This window comes from Megalobrama amblycephala, linkage group LG10 (genome assembly GCF_018812025.1).
Source record: "Megalobrama amblycephala isolate DHTTF-2021 linkage group LG10, ASM1881202v1, whole genome shotgun sequence".
NCBI lineage: Eukaryota > Metazoa > Chordata > Actinopteri > Cypriniformes > Xenocyprididae > Megalobrama > Megalobrama amblycephala.
In genome coordinates, this window is record NC_063053.1 from 2,351,358 (window position 1) to 2,373,108 (window position 21,751).

A 21,751-nucleotide genomic window follows, 5' to 3' on the forward strand; every position below is an offset into this window, starting at 1 on the left:
TTGCTCCCAACAGATCGCTCTCCTCCAGCTGTCGTCCTAAATTAGCTGAGCTCTGTGAAAGGATAGCTGTTTCAACTGACCCCTGAAGCTCCAGTCGTCCGTGACACCCAAATGCTGCCTGTCTTTCATCAAACTGGTCACTCCTGAAGAAAAATGGATTTGGAGTGAAAGGAGCCCCTTCATGTGGGCAGACAACTCTTAAGCTAGTTGAGATAGCTGGACTGGGACTCAAATGGGTGACCTATGACAATGTAACCAATAAGGGGACTTGAGTTCTTGCTTTCCCAAGCAGCTGCAAGCAGGATATGAGCTTGAGCAGTGGGTATCGACGATAAAACAAACCTTCCATCGCTTGAGGGCTTCTCTAACGTCATGCAGTCATCTGAGGAATTGTTTACCAGGAAGCTGAAAGCATTGAATGGGAGTATGGGACATCCAGCGGCCAACACACAGGGCAAGCTGGAAGGGGGTGGTAAAACGAACGGGACGCCTGCTATGCCTAAAATGGGGGTGCGAGCCAGGGTGACGGACTGGCCCCCGAAAAAGGAGGGTTGGGAAAGCCGAGGCGGGCCCAACTACGAGAGCGTCATCACGGCCTTCCAGAACGGACAGCCAGACCAAAGTGTGGAGATCACGGATTTGGGCGAAGCACCATTGGAGCCTGATTATTCGGATACAAAATATTCCCTGAGTGACCTTCTGAGTCGATCCCCTTTGAAGGGGCTTCATCCCATTCGCCAACGGAGTAATAGTGACGTGACCATCAGCGACATTGATGCGGAGGACATAATGGACCAGAACGCCGTCAACCCCAACACTGGTGCCTCGTTGCATCGGGAGTACGGCAGCACTTCCTCTATTGACCGCCAGGGCCTTGGGAATGATGGGTTCTTTACCATGTTGCGAGGATACCGGATTGACAATTTGGACCATCGCAGTGCCCCGCCTGTCGGTTTCCCAGAGCTCCTTCGTTACGACACAACCCTCTCCCCAAGCTTGCAGACCGCTGCTCAGATAGCCCGCGGTGAGATCGTCCGCATCTCGGGCTACGACTACGTGGACAGCTCCCTCCTCTACAGCCGAGAAAGGGAGAAGTCTTTCATGCGTCGTCTCAAGTCGGAGTCATCCGAGACGTCGCTGTTCAGGAAGTTGAGGACTATTAAGAGCGAGAACGATGGTCTGCGGCTCTCCACCGAGCAGGACGACCGCCGGCCGCTCAGCTTCCAGAAATGCTTCGCTCACTATGACGTCCAGAGCGTCCTCTTCAACATCAGTGAAGCGGTGGCCAACCGCATCAGCCTCAGCCAGAGGAAGAACACCACCACCGGAGCTTCAGCCGCCTCGCAGTACCAAGTCCCAGGAGGTGGACAAGTGGGTGGGAATACTACTGGACCTCCATCCATGTTCGAGTCACCGCTGGGAAGTCGGGAAGACCTCAATCCCAAGGAGAACCTGGATGCGGATGAGGGGGATGGGAAGAGCAATGGATTGGTGCTCAATTGCCCGCATTTTCGCAATGAGATTGGTGGAGAGGGGGAGAGGAGGATCTCTCTCTCCAGGGCCACCAACACCACCTACAGTGCTGGAGGAGAAAACTGCTCTTTTGAGTCGTCCTTGAGCTCCCACTGTACCAATGCTGGTGTGTCTGTACTGGAGGTGCCACGGGAAAGCCAGGCAATCCACCGTGAAAAGGTCAAGCGGTACATCATTGAGCACATCGACCTGGGAGCGTATTATTTCCACAAATATTTCTATGGGAGAGGTAAGCCTTGTTATTTTGCATGAAAAATGGGGTTGATTCTTGTTGTTAAAGGGTTAGTTCACCCAAACATGACATTTCTGTCATTAAGTACTCATTCCAAACCCACAGTGCAAACTTTGGAATGCAAATTAAGACATTTTTGATGAAATCCGAGAGGTTTCTGAAGCACCAATGTCATTGCACCTTTCTGGCCCTTAAAAGGTGCAATGACTATGGGTGCTTCAGAAACCTCTTGGATTTCAACAAAAATGCCTTGTTTTGAATTTCGAAGATGAACGAAGGTCTTACGTGTTTGGAACGACATGAAGGTTAAGTAAATAATGACAGATTTTTCATTTTTGGGTGAACTAACCCTTTAAATCTAAATCATTTCTGTTTCTTTGGGGGAACTTTACCTTTAACTCGAAAATGAGTACAAAATACAAACTTAAAATGTCTTTTTTTTGTGCAGTGTAAATCATAAAAGATCTTGTATTTTGTAATATTTTCTCCTTTGGATGCTGTTCTGGTGATTTAGGGGCCGAGACAATAGCAGGTTTTGTTAGGCCTGGTGTTTATTACACATTTTGAAAGGAGAAACACTTGTGCCAAGGTTTGAGGTGTGAGAATGTTCTCCTGTCTTTGGCCTGTGATTTGTCATGTGAGAATAGACAGGGTGAGGTGCAGCTGTTCCCCTCCGAGGAGCCGTGATGCCGAGAGCGGTGTGACGGGACCCTCTCCTCACACCGCAGTCCCACCGCTCTTCATTAAAACACCTCTCCGTGTCTGGGAATGGAACAAGCAAATGATACTTCGACTTATACTGCACAATGTCATTCGTGTTTGACTGAGAAGGTGTCAGTGGCTGTCAGACTGCTTTTTTTGCATGTCTGCACATCTGCATAGTCCGGACAGGATTGTGTTACCCATTCCTAAGCTCTGGAAAACAGCTGCTCCACCTCTTGCCATGGAGAAATTCGTTTCTTTCCTTTGACTACGCTGAATAATGAGCCGCAGCCTGTGGGTGAAAGCTGTGATTGTGTCCTGCACGTTCACGGGCTTTCCAGCCATAGCGAATGAGTAAATTACAGCTCAGCTCAAATGACAATAAATCATGTTAGCAAGCTCGTTCTATTGGGAAATAGATAATCATCCGCCTTGCCGTGTCGCCAAAGACCTATCAAGCAGAAGAGCTCAATTTCCTCTGTGCCTCCATTTGTGCAGGGTTATATTTAAGACACTGATTAGTCTTGTGCATTTAACTATTTATTTTAAGTGCCGTATAAAGAGGGAGGGAGTTTAAACTCAAAATGAAATCAAAATGGACCCTATTCAAACAACTTTTTGGCTGTATGGGCTCTTGGTTAATTCTTAACTAATAGCCAAATATATTTATTTAGTTATTCTTTTTAAACTATGTTGCAAGTAATGCAGATTTTCTAATATCTTGCTAATAGTTAACTCAGTAATTTAGTGATGATTATACAATGAAGATAAAGTCAATAATCCGGCAAATAACGATGACAGATTTGTCAAAAAAGAAGCGTTTGGGATATGTCAAAATATGTTGAATTAAATTAAATGGATAACTTTAAATTTAATTAAATTTAATGCATAACTTGAATGCATGACTTTGAATTAAATGTAATTGGGTCATTGACAAATAAGGTTTTTAAAAGTGTAAAAAAACATAATGGAGATATAATTAATTTTGAAGTTTTATTAAGAGTTAACAATGAGATTACGTGGTTTTTATAATCAATTAACACTGATTTTGACATTTTTTATAAGATGGTCACCAAAAAAGTCCAAAATTTCAGTTTTAAATTTCCAAATCTTTTGACACTGCCAGAATTTCGTCGATGGAAAAATTCGATCGCGACAGTCATTAATCGGCTGTTGGTGAACATGTCAGACTAGTGATCAGAAACTGCAGATTTTAGCCTAGGATTACAGGAATCTTTTAGGATTCTCAAAATGTGTCTCAGACGACCAAATCGTGGCCAAAATCGCACAGTGTGCACCCGGCTTTACGTATACTTTGGATGTCATATCTTTTGTTTTTTATTATTGTTAAGTCCTTTGGATAAAAAAATGACCCGTCACATCATTGACCCAAATCATAACTTTAAATTGCATTAAATGGAATACATAACTTGATAACATTACTTCGAATTAAATGCATAACTTGAATGCATAACTTGAAATTAAATTGAATACATAACCTTAATGCATTGAATTAAATAGAATGCATAAATAGAATCGTGCATAACTTTAAATTCAAAACATCATGTGATCCTGATTTTATTTTGACAGTCTGACTTTCCTGACTTCAGACTAACAGTCAGAGTCCATTTAACCTTTCATAGCTGATCATCACCCCGTCAGCGTCTCTTCAGGGACCTGTAAAGGACAGACCTGTCAACATGTCTCTCCCGTGAGCCACTATCCGCTTTCACACCTTTACTTTCCGTGATGCTTTTATCACCCAGGGAGTAGCATTGATTCCATTAACTTCCTCTCCCCATTTGCTCCCTCTTCGTGACCAAGATGCTGCATGATCAGGGATGATGCAAGATGCGACATGCCCACTGAAGGTCTACACTACGGTTGCATTAATGCATGAATGTTATTAATACTTCATCTTGTTAAGCATCATGACAACATGCTCAGCTCGATTCTTCCTGTTGGTGATGGGCAAGCTGATGTCTTTTTATTAGGTCAGACAGTTTAAAGGGGACCTATAATGCCCCTTTAACAAGATGTAATATAAGTCTCTGGTGTCTCCAGAATGTGTCTGTGAAGTTTCAGCTCAAAATACCCCACATATCATTTATTATAGCTTGTCAAATTTGCCCCTATTTGGGTGTGAGCAAAAACACACAGTTTTTGTGTGTGTCCCTTTAAATGCAAATGAGCTGCTGCTCCCGCCCCCTTTCCAGAAGAGGGCGGAGCTTTAACAGCTCAACAGCAACAAAACTGGAGAATCTCACGCAGCCAAAATGACGACGTGTTCAGCCTTACATTGTTCAAACCGGAGTCGACACTGATGGAGAGACTCTGGAAGAAGTTACAACTTTTAGACGTTTCTGAATGGTTAGTGGATAAATTGATGTAGTTGCTGTGGAGTTGATTCAACTCATCCACTAGCATGTGCCGTCATGTTCATGTTTTGTGCAAATCCAGACCAAGATGGTCTACCATGTCAAAACCAGATGATCATTCATCAAAAGCTGGTTTTAACTGGATTTCCCTGCAGGAGTCTAGTAAAGTGGATTTTAGAGAAGATTTGGGCAGTCGCCAGTGGTCATGTTGTTTTACTCTTCACTGCAGCTTTAGGCTTTAACCTCATGAGTCCGTTCGAGAGGATGAGATGAAGTGTCACTGCTGAGGGTGTTTGTTGTTGTTCACTGCTGGATTTGAGTTGGATTAAGGGCTGTTTGAGTAGGAGTTTTCAGATCTCTCCCATCATGCAGGTTGCTCCTGCTATCATAACTTTGTATAAGGTTGTATTTGCTTTTCTTGTTGTGTCATTAGCAGGATCCCACACACTACTTGAGCTGTTGCCAATTTCTTTGTTGTCCTATATTATTTTGTTTTGTGTTTTGCATCAATATGCATTATCCTAATGTTTTTCTCCCTATGGCATGCTTTAGTGCACATTGCCCATTATATTGCATAATTTTGGCCTCAGGTTTTTGAAATGCTGTCCAAATGCATGTTTGTCTACAAAGGGGCTTACTGAAAAGGATATCAAAAAGAAAGAGGTTAAGCCTCGTCTGTGGTGGGTTTTATTTCTGTTGTTAATCTCTGACGGACCCCTATGGTGCAGTGAAATCAGAGATTATGGATCATATATGACACTAATGTGTCTCTCAGACTATGTGGGAATCTATGGAGATGTGTCCTGGATCAGACTACATCATTAGACATGACAGATAACATGGACATTTTAACTTTTCTCCATTATAACACCAAATTAAAATAATCCACATTTGCCATTGTTATTTTATATATATATATATATATATATATATATATATATATATATATATATATATATATATATATATATATATATATATATATTTTTATATCCATCGTTTGTTTGTTCCATCAGCCATAGTTCATTCCATCCATTCATTGTTTGTTCCATCCATTATTAATTCATTCTATCCATCCATTGTTTGTTCGTTTCATCCATCCATCGTTCATTCCATCATCCATTGTTCATTCCATCAATTGTTCGTTTATCCATAGTTCATTCCATCCATTGATCATTCGTTCGTTCCATCCATAATTTGTTCACTCCATCCATCATTAGTTCATTCTATCCATCCATCGTTCGTTTGTTCGTTTCATCCATTCTTTCATTCCATTCATCCATTGTTCATTCGTTCAATCCATCGTTTGTTTGTTTCATCCATCTATCGTTCATTCCATCATCCATTGTTCGTTCCATTAATTGTTCGTTCATCCATAGTTCATTCCATCCATTCATTGTTTGTTCCATCCATTGTTCATTTGTTCTATCCATCCATTGATCATTTGTTCGTTCCATCCATAATTTGTTGGCTCCATCCATCATTAATTCATTCTATCCATCCATTGTTCATTCCATCCATCCATTGTTAGTTTGTTTGTTTGTTTCATCCATTCATTCATTCATTCATTCATTCATTCCGTTCATCCATTGTTCATTTGTTCCATCCATCGTTTGTTAGTTCGTTTCATCCATCCATTGTTCGTTCATCCATAGTTCATTTGTTTTATCCATCCATTGATCGTTGTTTGCTCCATCCATCCATCATTAATTCATTCTATCCATCCATTGTTCATTCCATCCATCCATTGTTAGTTTGTTTGTTTGTTTCATCCATCCATTCATTCATTCATTCATTCCGTTCATCCCTTGTTCATTTGTTCAATCCATCGTTTGTTTGTTTGTTTCATCCATCTATCGTTCATTCCATCATCCATTGTTCGTTCCATCAATTGTTCGTTCATCCATAGTTCATTCCTTTCATTCATTGTTCATTCCATCCATTGTTCATTTGTTCTATCCATCCATTGATCATTTGTTCGTTCCATCCATAATTTGTTGGCTCCATCCATCATTAATTCATTCTATCCATCCATTGTTAGTTCGTTTGTTTGTTTAATCCATTCATTCATTCATTCATTCATTCCGTTCATCCATTGTTCATTTGTTCCATCCATCGTTTGTTAGTTCGTTTCATCCATCCATTGTTCATTCCATCATCCATTGTTCGTTCCATCCATTGTTTGTTCATCCATAGTTCATTTGTTTTATCCATCCATTGATCGTTGTTGGCTCCATCCATCATTAATTCATTCTATCCATCCATTGTTAGTTCGTTTGTTTGTTTAATCCATTCATTCATTCATTCATTCATTCCGTTCATCCATTGTTCATTTGTTCCATCCATCGTTTGTTTGTTCGTTTCATCCATCCATTGTACATTCCTTCATCCATTGTTCGTTCCATCAATTGTTTGTTCACTCACTCCATCGTTCCATCCATCCATCCATCCATCCATCCAAAATAAGGTCATCTGAATAAGGCCAATAAGGTAAATTTATTTGAGGCAGATGATCTTAATAGTCATGAAAATAATGTCACAATCCAAAAATCATAATGATCCTAAACTAAGCTTACTTCATATATTTTTTTTAATAGTGTCACAATGCAAAAATCCTAAAATAAGTTCTCACTGTTATCAGTGGAGTCTCCCGTCTGTGTATCTCCTCAGCTTGACCAGCACCAGAGAGGCTGTGAAGAGTTTAAACAGCCAACTTCCTGTCGGCTCTTCCTGTCCGGTCTGCTCAGGGTCTCTCACTCACTTTGTAGGGTGTACTTGGATAGTGTTATCTCTCCTTCTTGACCCTGACCTCATATATTCCTCTCCTTCCTGTCGTTAACCCCCAGAGCACCAGAACTACTTCGGGGTGGATGAGAACTTGGGTCCGGTGGCCATCAGCGTACGGAGGGAAAAGCTGGATGATGGGAAAGACAAAGAGGCGTCGCAGTATAACTATCGGATCACCTTCAGGACGAGTCAGGTACGGGAGTGCTTGACTAATGGACTTGAAATTCTCAGCAAATACTGATATAAATAAATATTGATCATTATTATTTTAATTAGATTAATTATTGAGCATATCATGTAGTTAAAAATTAACTGATTGATAGCCCTAATTGCAATACAGTTTTTAGTTTTAGTGTACACTCTAAAAAGTGCTGGGTTAAAAATAACCAAAGTTGGGTTGAAAATGGACAAACCCAGTGGTTGGGTTAAATTTTTGACCCAACCTGCTGGGTAGTTTTATTTAACTCAACTATTGTTTAAAAATGACTATATGTCTGGCTTAAATTGAACCCAAAATATGTTGAAAATTAAAAGTCAGACACATAATTACTAGAGGCAACAACAATAATCAAAAGGTGAACATTTATTAGTAAGTAATGTAATAAATGTTTATTGTTTAATTATTATTCATTAAACTTATTAATAAATGTTCATTTATTAAACATATTATTAAATTATAATTTCCAACATATTTTGGGTTCATTTTCAACAAGCAATACAGTAATTTTTAAACAATAGTTGAGTTAAATAAAACTACCCAGCAGGTTGGGTCAAACATTTAACCCAATCGCCAGGTTTGTCCATTTTTAACCCAACTTGGGTTGTTTTTAACCCAGCATTTTTTAGAGTGTAGTTTAAATGGACTAGAGGTGTCGCACTGGAATCATACATAAACATTTAAATAATTAATTAAAGTTTTACCTGCTGAAATTATGCATTTAATTAATATTAGGAGATAAAACCCTTTCAAACTTAAATGCTTGAAAATGTCTTAATTGGCAACATTTATAAGAATTGCCACGAGATCAATTAATAATAATTTTATTTATGAACAGAATCTATTTGTCTCTGTCCAAATTATGAAAATAAATGTGAATTGTTTATTTGTTTGTTTGTAAAATGATCTTAATCGTCATGAAAATGTCACAAAAATCTTAATGTTCCTAAAATGAACTTCATTTTCTAAATTATTTGTTTGTTTGTTTATTTATTTATTTATTTGGGATGGATGATCTTAAAATAAACTTTATATTTCTTCATGAAAAATATAATTTTTTTTTTTTTTTCTGAGGTTATTATCATTATCATAATTTTGGAGGACAGTAAATCAACAAACGCCGACATGCAGATTATTTTCTCTTATCAAATGCATCGCTGCACTAAACCTTGGGCTTTGATCTTCAGCTTCTAATGGCTCTTGTTCACAATTAAACTGAATTATGAAGCCTTTTGTCATTTCCTACATGCCAGAGATACTCACATGAATCAAAATCTCAGAATGACCCTTTAAGGAGATGCTCGAGAATTCAGCATAAAAGACTTTTACTTTATGAGTGCAGATAAAAGGGTCAAGACTCAATTTCTTTCTTTCAGACAAGAGCATGCTCTCGAAACTCCTGCCAATAACTTGATATCCCAATGGATCTATATTAAAAGTTTTATTTTCTCATAAACTGACAGGATTAGGTACTTGAGATTACATACTTGGCTGATATGTTGACCCAGAATAGTAAAAACCTACTGTCTTGTCATCGGATAATAAAGATTTTGATAGTTGAGGCAGGAAAATGTCACAAATGCATGCAATGTTTAATGAATCTCTTTGTAAGTCAAGCACACTAACAGCTCTTCTCTTTCTCTGGCCCTCATCAGTTAACTACCTTGCGTGGGGCGATCCTGGAGGACGCTGTGCCTTCCACGGCGAGGCACGGGACGGCCCGCGGTCTCCCTCTGAAGGAAGTGCTGGAGTATGTGGTGCCTGAGCTGAACATCCAGTGCCTCCGACTGGCCCTCAACTCACCCAAAGTCCCCGAGCAGCTCCTCAAACTGGACGAGCAGGGGGTGTGTACTAGTCTAGAATGCTGGAATCTGATTGGATGAGCTGCGGTTGAAGCCGTAGTTAAGTAAATGATATGCATAGTAGGGCTGCACAATTTGGGGAAAAAAATCGACTAGATTTTAATTGGGAGAAAGCTGTGAAATATGGCACACCGATAGAGGACAGTCTGCACACTATGACTGTCATGAAAATTTTTCCCGCCATTTTGAATCTTTTTCGAACTCCTCCGTTGCTCCGATTTTAACGAAAATTGAACCAGATCATCTTCAGACCATGTTGACGAAAAGTTATGGAATTCAAGTCGATTTGTCAATAAACCAATCAGAGCGTCATCTCACAATTCACAGTTTTCGAAAAACGCGCAAACAAATTTTACGAAGCACTTGCGACAGTAGCTGTAAGGCTGTATCTCCTCAACGATTTATCGTATTCTGACCAAACTTGGTACATGTCATCACAAGAATGACCTGAGGTTACTTGCTGCGTTCCGGCACAGTGCCACCTACTGGTCTGGAGATATGAAAAATGGTAAATTTGGTAAAAACAACATAAAATGCTGTATATTATGAACACATTAGCATTTTATTATGAAATGGCAGCGCCACCTTGTGGTCAAAAGTTATAATGAACATTTACAAAAATGCTAATAGCTTTGGACTATATTAACCTATTGTAATGAAACTTGTCTTAATAGATTCCTTGGGTCATGCCGAGAACATAGATACCGTTTTTGCCATATTTGGCAAAACTTCCTGTCTGCCACTTTGATTTTCTTTCAAAACATACTTTTTCGAACTCTTCCTAGACTGTTCATCTGATTTTCACCAAAATCGAATCGTATCATCTTATGGATTTTGTGTCAATAGACGAAATCTTGCGAAAGGCATGATGCCAAAATATTGAAATATTGGCATATTGACACCAAACTTTGCATGTGTCATTGTCACCTCACCCTGACCACACCACATCAATTTGGTCACACCTATTGGTCAAAAGTGATAAACCATTAAATCTTTACTAGTGACTGTGTTTATAGTATTTCAGTCATTATGCCTAAAATCATCTTAATCCGTCTTTAATTGCTTATTGTAGCAGTCAGTGTGTCACTTATTGTGGCTGCTTTGAGCTCGGCCCCTTAATTTGCTGCTTGCAGCTATATTTATTTATTTTTATTATTATTAATAAATAAAATGGTAACACTTTACTTGAAGGGGTGTGCATAAGACTGACATGACACCTTCATAATCATGACATGACACATGTCATGAATATGAAGAAGGTTTTATGAATGTTTATGACAACTGTCATTAAGTGTCATTCGCTCAATTATGTCATTTTTAATGCAAAGATGACATTGTTTGAGATGTCTGAGTTATGACAACTTGACATAAACCAATACATCATAACCTGTCAGTGTCTTTGTCATGACAACTTGACATCATTTAGCTTTATGGGTTAACATTGCATTAAACTGTCATGTAGTTGGTTTTGTCATGAGGCCATTATAATAGTGTCATAAATATGTATCTTGAGCTCAAGTACAGTGGTACAAATTGAACTTGTCATTAAAATGTCATTAAGTGACAATACTCTGACAAATAATTTTATAACAGCGTCATGACTATTTTTCATTTCATGTTTTTTTTTTTTGTTTTTTGTTTTTTTTTAAGTTTCCTCCAACAGAAGGTCAGATAATAGACAATTTCAAATTTCGTAAAGAAGATGATACTGTTATAAAATAATGGTAACACTTTATTTTAGGGTCTTTTAACTAGTTGCTTATTACTATTAGCATTCATATGGCTAAAATATTGGCTATTTATTAGTACTTATAAAGCACATATTAATGCCTTATTCTGCATGACCTTATTCTACATTCTTAATCCTACCCAATACCTAAAGCTAACAATTAACTATAATAAGCAGTAAATTAAGAGTTTATTGAGGGAAAAGTCATAGTTAATCGTTTATATATGTGTTCCCTATACTGAAGTGTTGCCAAAATAATGTCATGTAATGTTAACCCATAAAGCTAAGTAGTTTTTTTTAAGTTTGATAATCAATCTGCTATGTCATGTTTATGACAGGTTATGATGTTTTGCTAATGTCAAGTTGTCATGACAAAGACACTGATAGGTTATGATGTTTTGGTTTATGTCAAGTTGTCGTAACAAAGACATCTCAAACAATGTCATCTTTGCATTAAAAATGACATAATTGAGCGAATGACACTTAATGACAGTTGTCATAAACATGCATAAAACCTCCTTCATATTCATGACATGTGTCATGTCATGATTATGAAGGTGTCATGTCAGTCTTATGCACACCCCTTCAAGTAAAGTGTTACCAATAAAATATATAAAAATTACTAAATTAAAACAAAATAAAAAAAATTATTGTAATATTTCAATGTAAGAAACAGAGTATTTAACAAAAAAAAAGTAAAAAAAAAAACTTTTTACATTACTGTGAAATTATATTAATAGCCGTCTTAATTTCTTCAAACATTAAAGGTGCCCTAGAATCAAAAATTGAATTTATATTGGCATAGTTAAATAACAAGAGTTCAGTACATGGAAAAGACATACAATGAGTTTCAAACCTCATTGCTTCCTCCTTCTTATATAAATCTCATTTGTTTAAAAGACTTCCGGAAAACACGCAGATCTCAACATAACACAGACTGTTACGTAACAGTCGGGATCATTAATATGTACGACCCCAATATTTGCATATGCCAGCCCATGTTCAAGGCATTAGACAAGGAAAGGCAGTATTAACGTCTGGATCTGTGCACAGACAAGGTAAGCCAGCAAGAACAACAGCGAAAAATGGCAGATGGAGCGATAATAACTGACATGATCCATGATAGCATGATATTTTTAGTGATATTTGTAAATTGTCTTTCTAAATGTTTCGTTAGCATGTTGCTAATGTACTGTTAAATGTGGTTAAAGTTACCATCGTTTCTTACTGTATTCACGGAGACAAGAGCTGTCGCTATTTTCATTTTTAAACACTTGCAGTCTGTATAATTCATAAACACAACTTCATTCTTTATAAATCTTTCCAACAGTGTAGCATTAGCCGTTAGCCACGGAGGACAGCCTCAAACTCATACAGAATCAAACATAAACATCAAAATAAATACTTTACTCACATAATTCGAAGCATGCATACAGCATGCGTGACGAACATCTTGTAAAGATCCATTTGAGGGTTATATTAGCTGTGTGAACTTTGTAAATGCACTGTAATATAGTCGAGAGCTTGTGTGGCAGGGAGCACGCGATTTAAAGGGGCGGCGCTGCCAAAATCAGTGCATAGTTAATGATGCCCCAAAATAGGCAGTTTAAAAAATTAATTTAAAAAAATATATGGGGTATTTTGAGCTGAAACTTCACAGACACATTCAGGAGACACCTTAGACTTATATTACATCTTGTAAAAAAGCATTCTTGGGCACCTTTAAACCATCAAACCTGTATTTAGACGGAAAACCGCAGGTATGGAACATATATTTATTTAATTAAATTGCAGCCTTTTTTTAACAATTTTATTGAGTTTAATCTTGCAGCCCTATTGCATAGTGTCTTTTGTTATATTGCTTTTGCTGATGTTTTACGCCAATAAGCAACATTCATTGTTCTAATGCTCAAAGTAGTGGTTCTTTAAAATTTTTACTTTTGATTTTTTTTTTTTTGCTTATCATATTGTTGATTTTTACTGATTTTTACATGCTAACCATAATTTCTTCCAAAATACTGTCGTTTCTACAGTTGTTGTGCAAGAAAACTTGTAACATGCAACATCAGAGCAGCCTTAACTTTGTTGTGTAAAGATGCTTTGAGAATGTGCATAAGAAAAGTAACCGTTTCTCACAAATCTGAATTACGTCTGTAACACAGCAGTTCTGAAAGTGTTAATGCAAATAATGCATGGTTATATGACTCAAAATCAACATGCATTTGGTCTCAAAAACAATATATATAGAGCTGTTTTTCCCATGGAGCATCTGTCAACACGGTTTCAGATGGCCGTCTTGGTTCTGAGGGAGAAAATTAGCCAATATCATGCAGGTCGATCAATAACAGCTCCAGTCGCCCATTGATTTCCCAACTTGGAGAGGAAATGTGAATCAGGGCGGACTAATATAGCCAAAATTACATTCTGTTTCATAGACTTTTCAAGATGTTTTATTCCCACCCTCTCAATAATGTTTCATTATGGTCTTTAAATAGTGTTTATTGAAGATCTCTCGAGTGCTACACAGCAAAATCCTCAGAGTTAAATCAACTCTGCTCTAAATAGAGTTAAAATAACACTGAAGCAGAGTTAAAATTAATGAAACAACGTGCTGTTTGTGGAGTTGTTTAATCAGATCTTGAGAGATTTTATGTCTTTTATCTTCAGTTGAGTTCATCTAAGGCTGTGGCTGAAGTCAGTTGTAGTTCTTGTGTTTCTCTTCAGTGATTCTGCTTGTTAACAGCAGGTGTTCATCACTAATGCTCAATCATAACTTAATTAATCACTTAATTATCTCATTAACTTTAAGTCTGCTTCAGTGTTACTTTAACACTTTACTATATATTCACATTTTAAACTGTAATATATACATTTAGCAGACGCTTTTGTCAACAAGTGAACAAAAACTATAATATTTCACAGTATTACTGTTTTTACTGTATTTTTTCATCAAATAAATGCAGACTTGCAAGTGCACTTGCTATTTAAACAACTTGTCACTGGATGTGAAAATAACTGTGTCAGGCTGAAACTAGCAAAAACACTTGCGTCGCACCATGATAGGGTATGATAGGGCCCGTTATATCTTTATATAGCTCCCTGTCTTATGAATGTCAAACTGTGGATTCCCATTGACACATGTGCCATGAATCTTGTTGCTTGAAGCTGTCAGATAATCCCCAGAGTGTTTTGTCTTACATAAGTGACAAAAATGGAAGAAAAGAAAACATTGCATTGCTGGATGAAATGGCACTTTATTGATTATAGTTTCGTGTTTCTCTGCAGGAGCATATAAGGGTTTGTCCCAGAAGAGTTGTGTTTTAGGGTAGGCCCTGTGCAGGTTTCCCTCTTAGTTAGTCGAACAAGAAAACTCAGTGAAGCACTTAACAACTGTTTATTCTGTTTGGCACATGACCTCTCGTAAGGATTCTGGGAGTTCTCTCAACTCGAGCAGGGAAATCTGGATAACGTGTGCTGAATTGCTACCAGTTGGAACAGCGTAATGTTGGCCTCGGACTTGGAGTGTGTTATTTGTACGGCCGTTCATGCGTACTATGTTTATAATTTAGGCATCAGGTTTTGGTATGGCACGCACCACTCAAATTTTCCTATTTCGTTTCCTACTGTTAGTGCCACAAAAATTACACACTTCACCTTTAAAGAGCACCTGTTATGCTTTTCATATGGGGAAAAATAATGTGTTTTTGACCCCAAAAACAAAATCAAGACTTTGAAAAACGGCATAATACATATACTTTTAAAACTACAAATGCAACATTCAACTGGCTGCCGAAGATCATCTGGTTTGGAGATGAATGGTGGTCTTCGCCTCTGGGGAAGTAAGTGTGAAAAACAACACCTATGTCCCATAATGTGCTAATGACCTCCAGTCTGCCGCCCACACGGCCCTCAGGGGCGCATACAAAAGAGCAGGAACCGTATCACGTTACCTTGGGCTGCTGCGGGAAAGGTTCACTGCTCACTTGATGGTGACAGATAATGAGAAGTGAACTTTGTCATTCCAGTTCCTGTGCTTTTCTTCTCTTGCTTTTGTGTAAGTCGTCTCACACGACGACAGAATCGGTGGCTGCTTAGAGCACAACATTAGAGATCAGCCAGTTGAATGAACTGCTTAGACTAGTCTTAAAAGTTAGTTATCTCATTTTTTTCTTCAAGACTGCTCATAACTTTTTAAAGTCAGTTAACTCAAAAGGTTGATCAGTATAATTTGACTTGGAAAAGTAAGACTGAGTGCCCTTTGGTTGACCACTAGTTGGTCAAACTAGTTCTTAAGACGCAGTCTTAACATAGTGGTTTATGCAACTGGCCACTGGAAGAAAATACCTCATTTGTTTCCTGTTGATCTTTAGCAACATTTTAAAACAAGACCTACCACGAGCTCTGAAGTTAAGCCTTTGTTGGTATGAAATGTTTTATATTGAGAAAAATATATATTTGTATATTATATTATACTATTTTATATGATATATTTATTTATAATTTATTTTATTTTTATTTATTTATTTTTATTTTATATACATATCTGAATATGATTTTTTTAAACTTTTTTCATGTATTTTAAATATAGTTAAAATATATTTATGTATTATTTATATTATTTTATGCATAATTGTTATATTTTATGTATTTTTTATTCAATATTACACTTTTATAATATACAATATTTAGTATATATATAATATTTAAAATAATATATGATTATTAATTCATGTATTTTAAATATAGTTTTAAAATACTATATTTTTTTTATTCAATATTACACTTTTATGAAACACAATATTTAGTATATATATAATATTTAAAATAATATAATGATTATTAATATATTTTAAATATAGTTAAAATAAATTATTCATATTATTTATGTATAATTGTTGTATTTTTTGTATTTTTTATTCAATATGACACTTTTATCATACACAATATTTAGTATATATTTAATATTTAAAATAGCTTATATGATTATTAATTAATGTGTTTTAAATATGGTTAAAATATTAATTTAAAGATATTTAAAAAATGTATTATAGAAGTGTGTGTGTGTGCGTGTGCGTTATATATATATATATATATATATATATATATATATATATATATATATATATATATATTATATGTTGCATTTTGTTACATTTTTTTTCTTTCTTATTTTCTAAAGATGTTCCAAAGTTTGTAATGTTGTGATTCATCTCAGAAATGTTCATATCATCTCAGAAAATTGAATAAAAAAAATTAAAAAAAACTCTTCCGGAAGCAGCGATGGTGATAAAGCATGCGGTCACCGTTGTGCTCATATCAGATCATTTGTGCCGTTTTACGCAGTTTAGCGGTCAGCGCTGTACGAGTCATGAAGCGCTGTATGACGACACTAGCCGTTTGCTGCTGTTAGTCTTAGAGTCATGAGAAGTCATTACTGCCCCGAGGGCTGATGGGTGCAGAAGAGCGCGCAGTGATGTCACAGCGGTCAGGATGGCGTTATGTAAAGCACTCGGCTCAAAGGGAAACCTGGGATAACTGACTCTTTCTTTCTCTCTATCCCTCCATCACTGGCCTGTGTTTCTTCTTTCTTGTGGCGTTTCATGTCATTCAGAGGCTTATCTGTGTCATGTTGACCTCTTTGTTATGAACGGACAGAAGAATGTGTTTCATAACTGTTATCCTCTCTGCTGTTTGTTTGATTAATATATCAGGATAGAATGGAAAATATCTGTGCCAAAGATATCAGGCTTGGAGTTTCAAACCCTAGTGAGCTGCCTCGTTTTCCTCTCTCTACCTAGTTTGTTTGCTTTTAAGGGTTAAAAGAGTAAATATTAATTACCGTTATGTATCTGATGTTGTAAAGAGCGATGTGCAGCGTTTACCTCAGGAAGTTGACCGAGTGGATCTCTGAGCTGGCGTGAGCGAGAGGAGGCGGGGCTAATTTGCATATTCATGGTTTCGCGTCTACTAAATGAGGCAAGGGTGTAGAATTACATTTAAGCTATTTTAGGGCATGAAGACATTTTTTTCACAGGAAAAAAATGTTTAAATATGTAATTTTGCTGATCAAAGATGAGTTTTAAGGGATAAAATTATTGACTACAGGGGACTTAAAGTGTAACTACTGTATACCACTTCCATTTCACAAATATCTAGTTCATTCTCTGTCATCATGCATGAGTAAATTATTAGGAAATTTTAATTTTGAAGTGAACTAATCTTTTAATGCATTATTACTTTCTAAAGGTGTGTTCAATGAATAGACAAGTATTATAATTGTTGTTACAAAAGACATTACAAGGCATAATTAATGCAATAAAAATACTTCTATAGTGCATTATAAATATGAAGGTTTTAAGTAAAGTCTTACTGTATTATTATGAGATATCTTACTAGGGTTTGTAACAGAACTTTTTGATGCAGTTGATGCAAGTGCATGACATCACTGTTGGCTCATTTGACTTCTCTGTGTTTTTCTCACCATTTGCCTGGTCTAAAATCTGCCTGTTGGCCCTATACCTACCCATTCAGAATGTGTCAGCAGTTTGGATGTCGTCATTTACCTCTTTTATAACTCAAGTTTACCGCACTTATCCCAGTGTGTGTGTGTCCTTTCTAAAGCCAAGTAGGGCATCTCCTCTGGACTGCATTAGTGCTGCTCGAGTAGATGCCGTGGAAGTCACTGGCTGTTCCTAATCCAAAACAGTCGGCTGAAGGTTTCAGAGAGCAAGGTCGCCATGACAACAGCATGGTTTCCAAGCTGGGAATACTTGACCCATGTAAGAGAGTCGAATCTGATTCCTGAGCGCTGAAATATCAGCTCCATCATGCAGAGAGGCCGTTTTTTCCTGCCTCATCAGCCCCGTTCAGCGCGTCTGAACTGGGTTACGGTTGCGTAAGGAGCGCTTCGCTGCGAGGGTCAGAGTTTGTGATGGCATTTCACTACGTCTTAGTGTCAGATTGTGACTGATTTTTGTTGCTGTGTTTTTCAAAGTGATTTCTGTCACAGCTCACTTCTGATCAAATGAAATGAGGGAAAAGATTTAGTGTTTGAATTCAGATAGACTGGATTCAGTAATTGAAGAACACAGGTGGTTTGCTAACACACTGTTTTGATGGTTTTATGTGGATTTGGGGCAAAAATTGGTTGTTTTAACACAGCAGTTGGGTTAAATGTTTGCACAACCTGCTGTGTAGTTTTATTTAACTCAACTATTGTTTAAAAATTGCTGTGTTGCTTGCTTAAAATGAACCCAAAGTATGTTGGAAATTTAGAGTTCATTTTAATCCAGCCATATTGTAATTTTTAAACAATAGTTGAGTTAAATAAAACTACGCAGCAGGTTGTGCAAACATTTAACCCAAATGCTGGGTTAAAACAACTCTTTCGCTGGGTTAAAACAACCCAATTGCTGGGTTAAAACAACCCAATTGCTGGGTTAAAAGAACCCAATCGCTGCCTTAAAACAACCCAATCGATGGGTTAAACAACTCTTTCAGTGGCTTAAAACAACCCATTCGCTTGGTTAAAACAACCCAATCGATGGGTTAAAACAACTCTTTCACTGGGTTAAAAGAACCCACTCGCTGCCTTAAAACAACCCAATCGCTGGGTTAAAACAACCCAATCGATGGGTTAAAACAACCCATTCGCTGGGTTAAAACAACCCATTTGCTGGGTTAAAAGAACCCACTCGCTGCCTTAAAAGAACCCAATCGATGGGTTAAAACAACCCATTTGCTGGGTTAAAACAACCCATTCACTTCGTTAAAAGAACCCAATTGCTGGGTTAAAACAACCCATTTGCTGGGTTAAAACAACCCATTCACTTCGTTAAAACAACCCATTTGCTGCCTTAAAAGAACCCAATCGATGGGTTAAAACAACCCATTTGCTGGGTTAAAACAACCCATAAACTTCGTTAAAACAACCCAATTGCTGGGTTAAAACAACCCATTTGCTGGGTTAAAACAACCCATTCACTTCGTTAAAACAACCCAATTGCTGGGTTAAAACAACCCATTTGCTGGGTTAAAAGAACCCAATCGCTGCCTTAAAAGAACCCAATTGCTGGGTTAAAACAACTGTTTCACTGGGTTAAAACAACCCATTTGCTGGGTTAAAACAACCCATTCACTTCGTTAAAACAACCCAATTGCTGGGTTAAAACAACCCATTTGCTGGGTTAAAAGAACCCAATCGCTGCCTTAAAAGAACCCAATTGCTGGGTTAAAACAACTGTTTCACTGGGTTAAAACAACCCAATCGCTGCCTTAAAACAACCCATTTGCTGGGTTAAAACAACACATTTTTCTGGGTTAAAACAACCCATTCACTTTGTTAAAACAACCCAATTGCTGGGTTAAAACAACCCATTTGCTGGGTTAAAACAACCCAATCGCTGCCTTAAAACAACCCATTTGCTGGGTTAAAACAACCCATTTTTCTGGGTTAAAACAACCCATTCACTTCGTTAAAACAACCCAATTGCTGGGTTAAAACAACCCATTTGCTGGGTTAAAAGAACCCACTCGCTGCCTTAAAAGAACCCACTCGCTGCCTTAAAAGAACCCAATCGATGGGTTAAAACAACCCATTTTTCTGGGTTAAAACAACTCATTCACTTCATTAAAACAACCCATTTGCTGGGTTAAAACAACCCATTTTTCTGGGTTAAAACAACCCATTCACTTCGTTAAAACAACCCAATTGCTGGGTTAAAACAACCCATTTGCTGGGTTAAAACAACCCATTCACTTCATTAAAACAACCCATTTGCTGGGTTAAAACAACCCATTCACTTCGTTAAAACAACCCATTTGCTGGGTTAAAACAACCCATTCACTTCGTTAAAACAACCCAATTGCTGGGTTAAAACAACCCATTTGCTGGGTTAAAAGAACCCACTCGCTACCTTAAAAGAACCCAATCGATGGGTTAAAACAACCCATTTTTCTGGGTTAAAACAACCCATTCACTTCATTAAAACAACCCATTTGCTGGGTTAAAACAACCCATTTTTCTGGGTTAAAACAACCCATTCACTTCGTTAAAACAACCCAATTGCTGGGTTAAAACAACCCATTTGCTGGGTTAAAAGAACCCACTCGCTGCCTTAAAAGAACCCAATCGATGGGTTAAAACAACCCATTTGCTGGGTTAAAACAACCCATAAACTTCGTTAAAACAACCCAATTGCTGGGTTAAAACAACCCATTCACTTCGTTAAAACAGCCCAATTGCTGGGTTAAAACAACCCATTTGCTGGGTTAAAAGAACCCAATCGCTGCCTTAAAAGAACCCAATTGCTGGGTTAAAACAACTGTTTCACTGGGTTAAAACAACCCAATCGCTGCCTTAAAACAACCCATTTGCTGGGTTAAAACAACCCATTTTTCTGGGTTAAAACAACCCATTCACTTCGTTAAAACAACCCAATCGCTGCCTTAAAACAACCCATTTGCTGGGTTAAAACAACCCATTTTTCTGGGTTAAAACAACCCATTCACTTCGTTAAAACAACCCAATTGCTGGGTTAAAACAACCCATTTGCTGGGTTAAAAGAACCCAATCGCTGGCTTAAAAGAACCCAATTGCTGGGTTAAAACAACTGTTTCACTGGGTTAAAACAACCCAATCGCTGCCTTAAAACAACCCATTTGCTGGGTTAAAACAACCCATTTTTCTGGGTTAAAACAAGCCATTCACTTCGTTAAAACAACCCAATCGCTGCCTTAAAACAACCCATTTGCTGGGTTAAAACAACCCATTTTTCTGGGTTAAAACAACCCATTCACTTCGTTAAAACAACCCAATTGCTGGGTTAAAACAACCCATTTGCTGGGTTAAAAGAACCCAATCGCTGCCTTAAAAGAACCCAATTGCTAGGTTAAAACAACTGTTTCACTGGGTTAAAACAACCCAATCGCTGCCTTAAAACAACCCATTTGGGTTTGTCCATTTTCAACCCAACCCATTTTTAACCCAGCATTTTCTTAGAGTGTAGTTTGTTGAAGTATTAAACTAAAATAAAAATTAATTAAAGCTATTTAGAAATCTTAAAAAAATGGCAAAAGCACAAAATTACAAAAAATAAAACAAAAAATGTAAACTGCAAATATAAAAAAAAATCTCATTCAAAAAAGTAGTAAAAAAATATAATTAGTTTGAGGAAGTGATATTTTTTATATACTATTATATGTCAAAGATTTGCTGGCACAAACAGGACCATGGTTGTTTGAGAAACTCGTCTGTAAGTGATCATTATTGTGCAGTTGTTGTTGACACTTCAAGCTGCACGTAAACCACAC

General features: G+C 37.3%; 1 protein-coding gene across 6 annotated transcripts in view; it reads left to right on the plus strand.

The window, feature by feature from the left end:
- LOC125276457 (signal-induced proliferation-associated 1-like protein 2) overlaps nucleotides 1-21,751 on the plus strand; it is a 163,353-nt gene that overhangs the window by 64,124 nt on the left and 77,478 nt on the right. For all 6 annotated transcript variants that reach the window (XM_048203935.1, XM_048203932.1, XM_048203936.1 and 3 more), the window contains exons 2-4: nucleotides 14-1,762; nucleotides 7,692-7,825; nucleotides 9,505-9,693. In XM_048203935.1, the coding sequence (XP_048059892.1) occupies nucleotides 373-1,762; nucleotides 7,692-7,825; nucleotides 9,505-9,693 (1,713 nt within the window). In that variant the 5' untranslated portion in view covers nucleotides 14-372. The remainder of the gene's footprint in view (nucleotides 1-13; nucleotides 1,763-7,691; nucleotides 7,826-9,504; nucleotides 9,694-21,751) is intronic.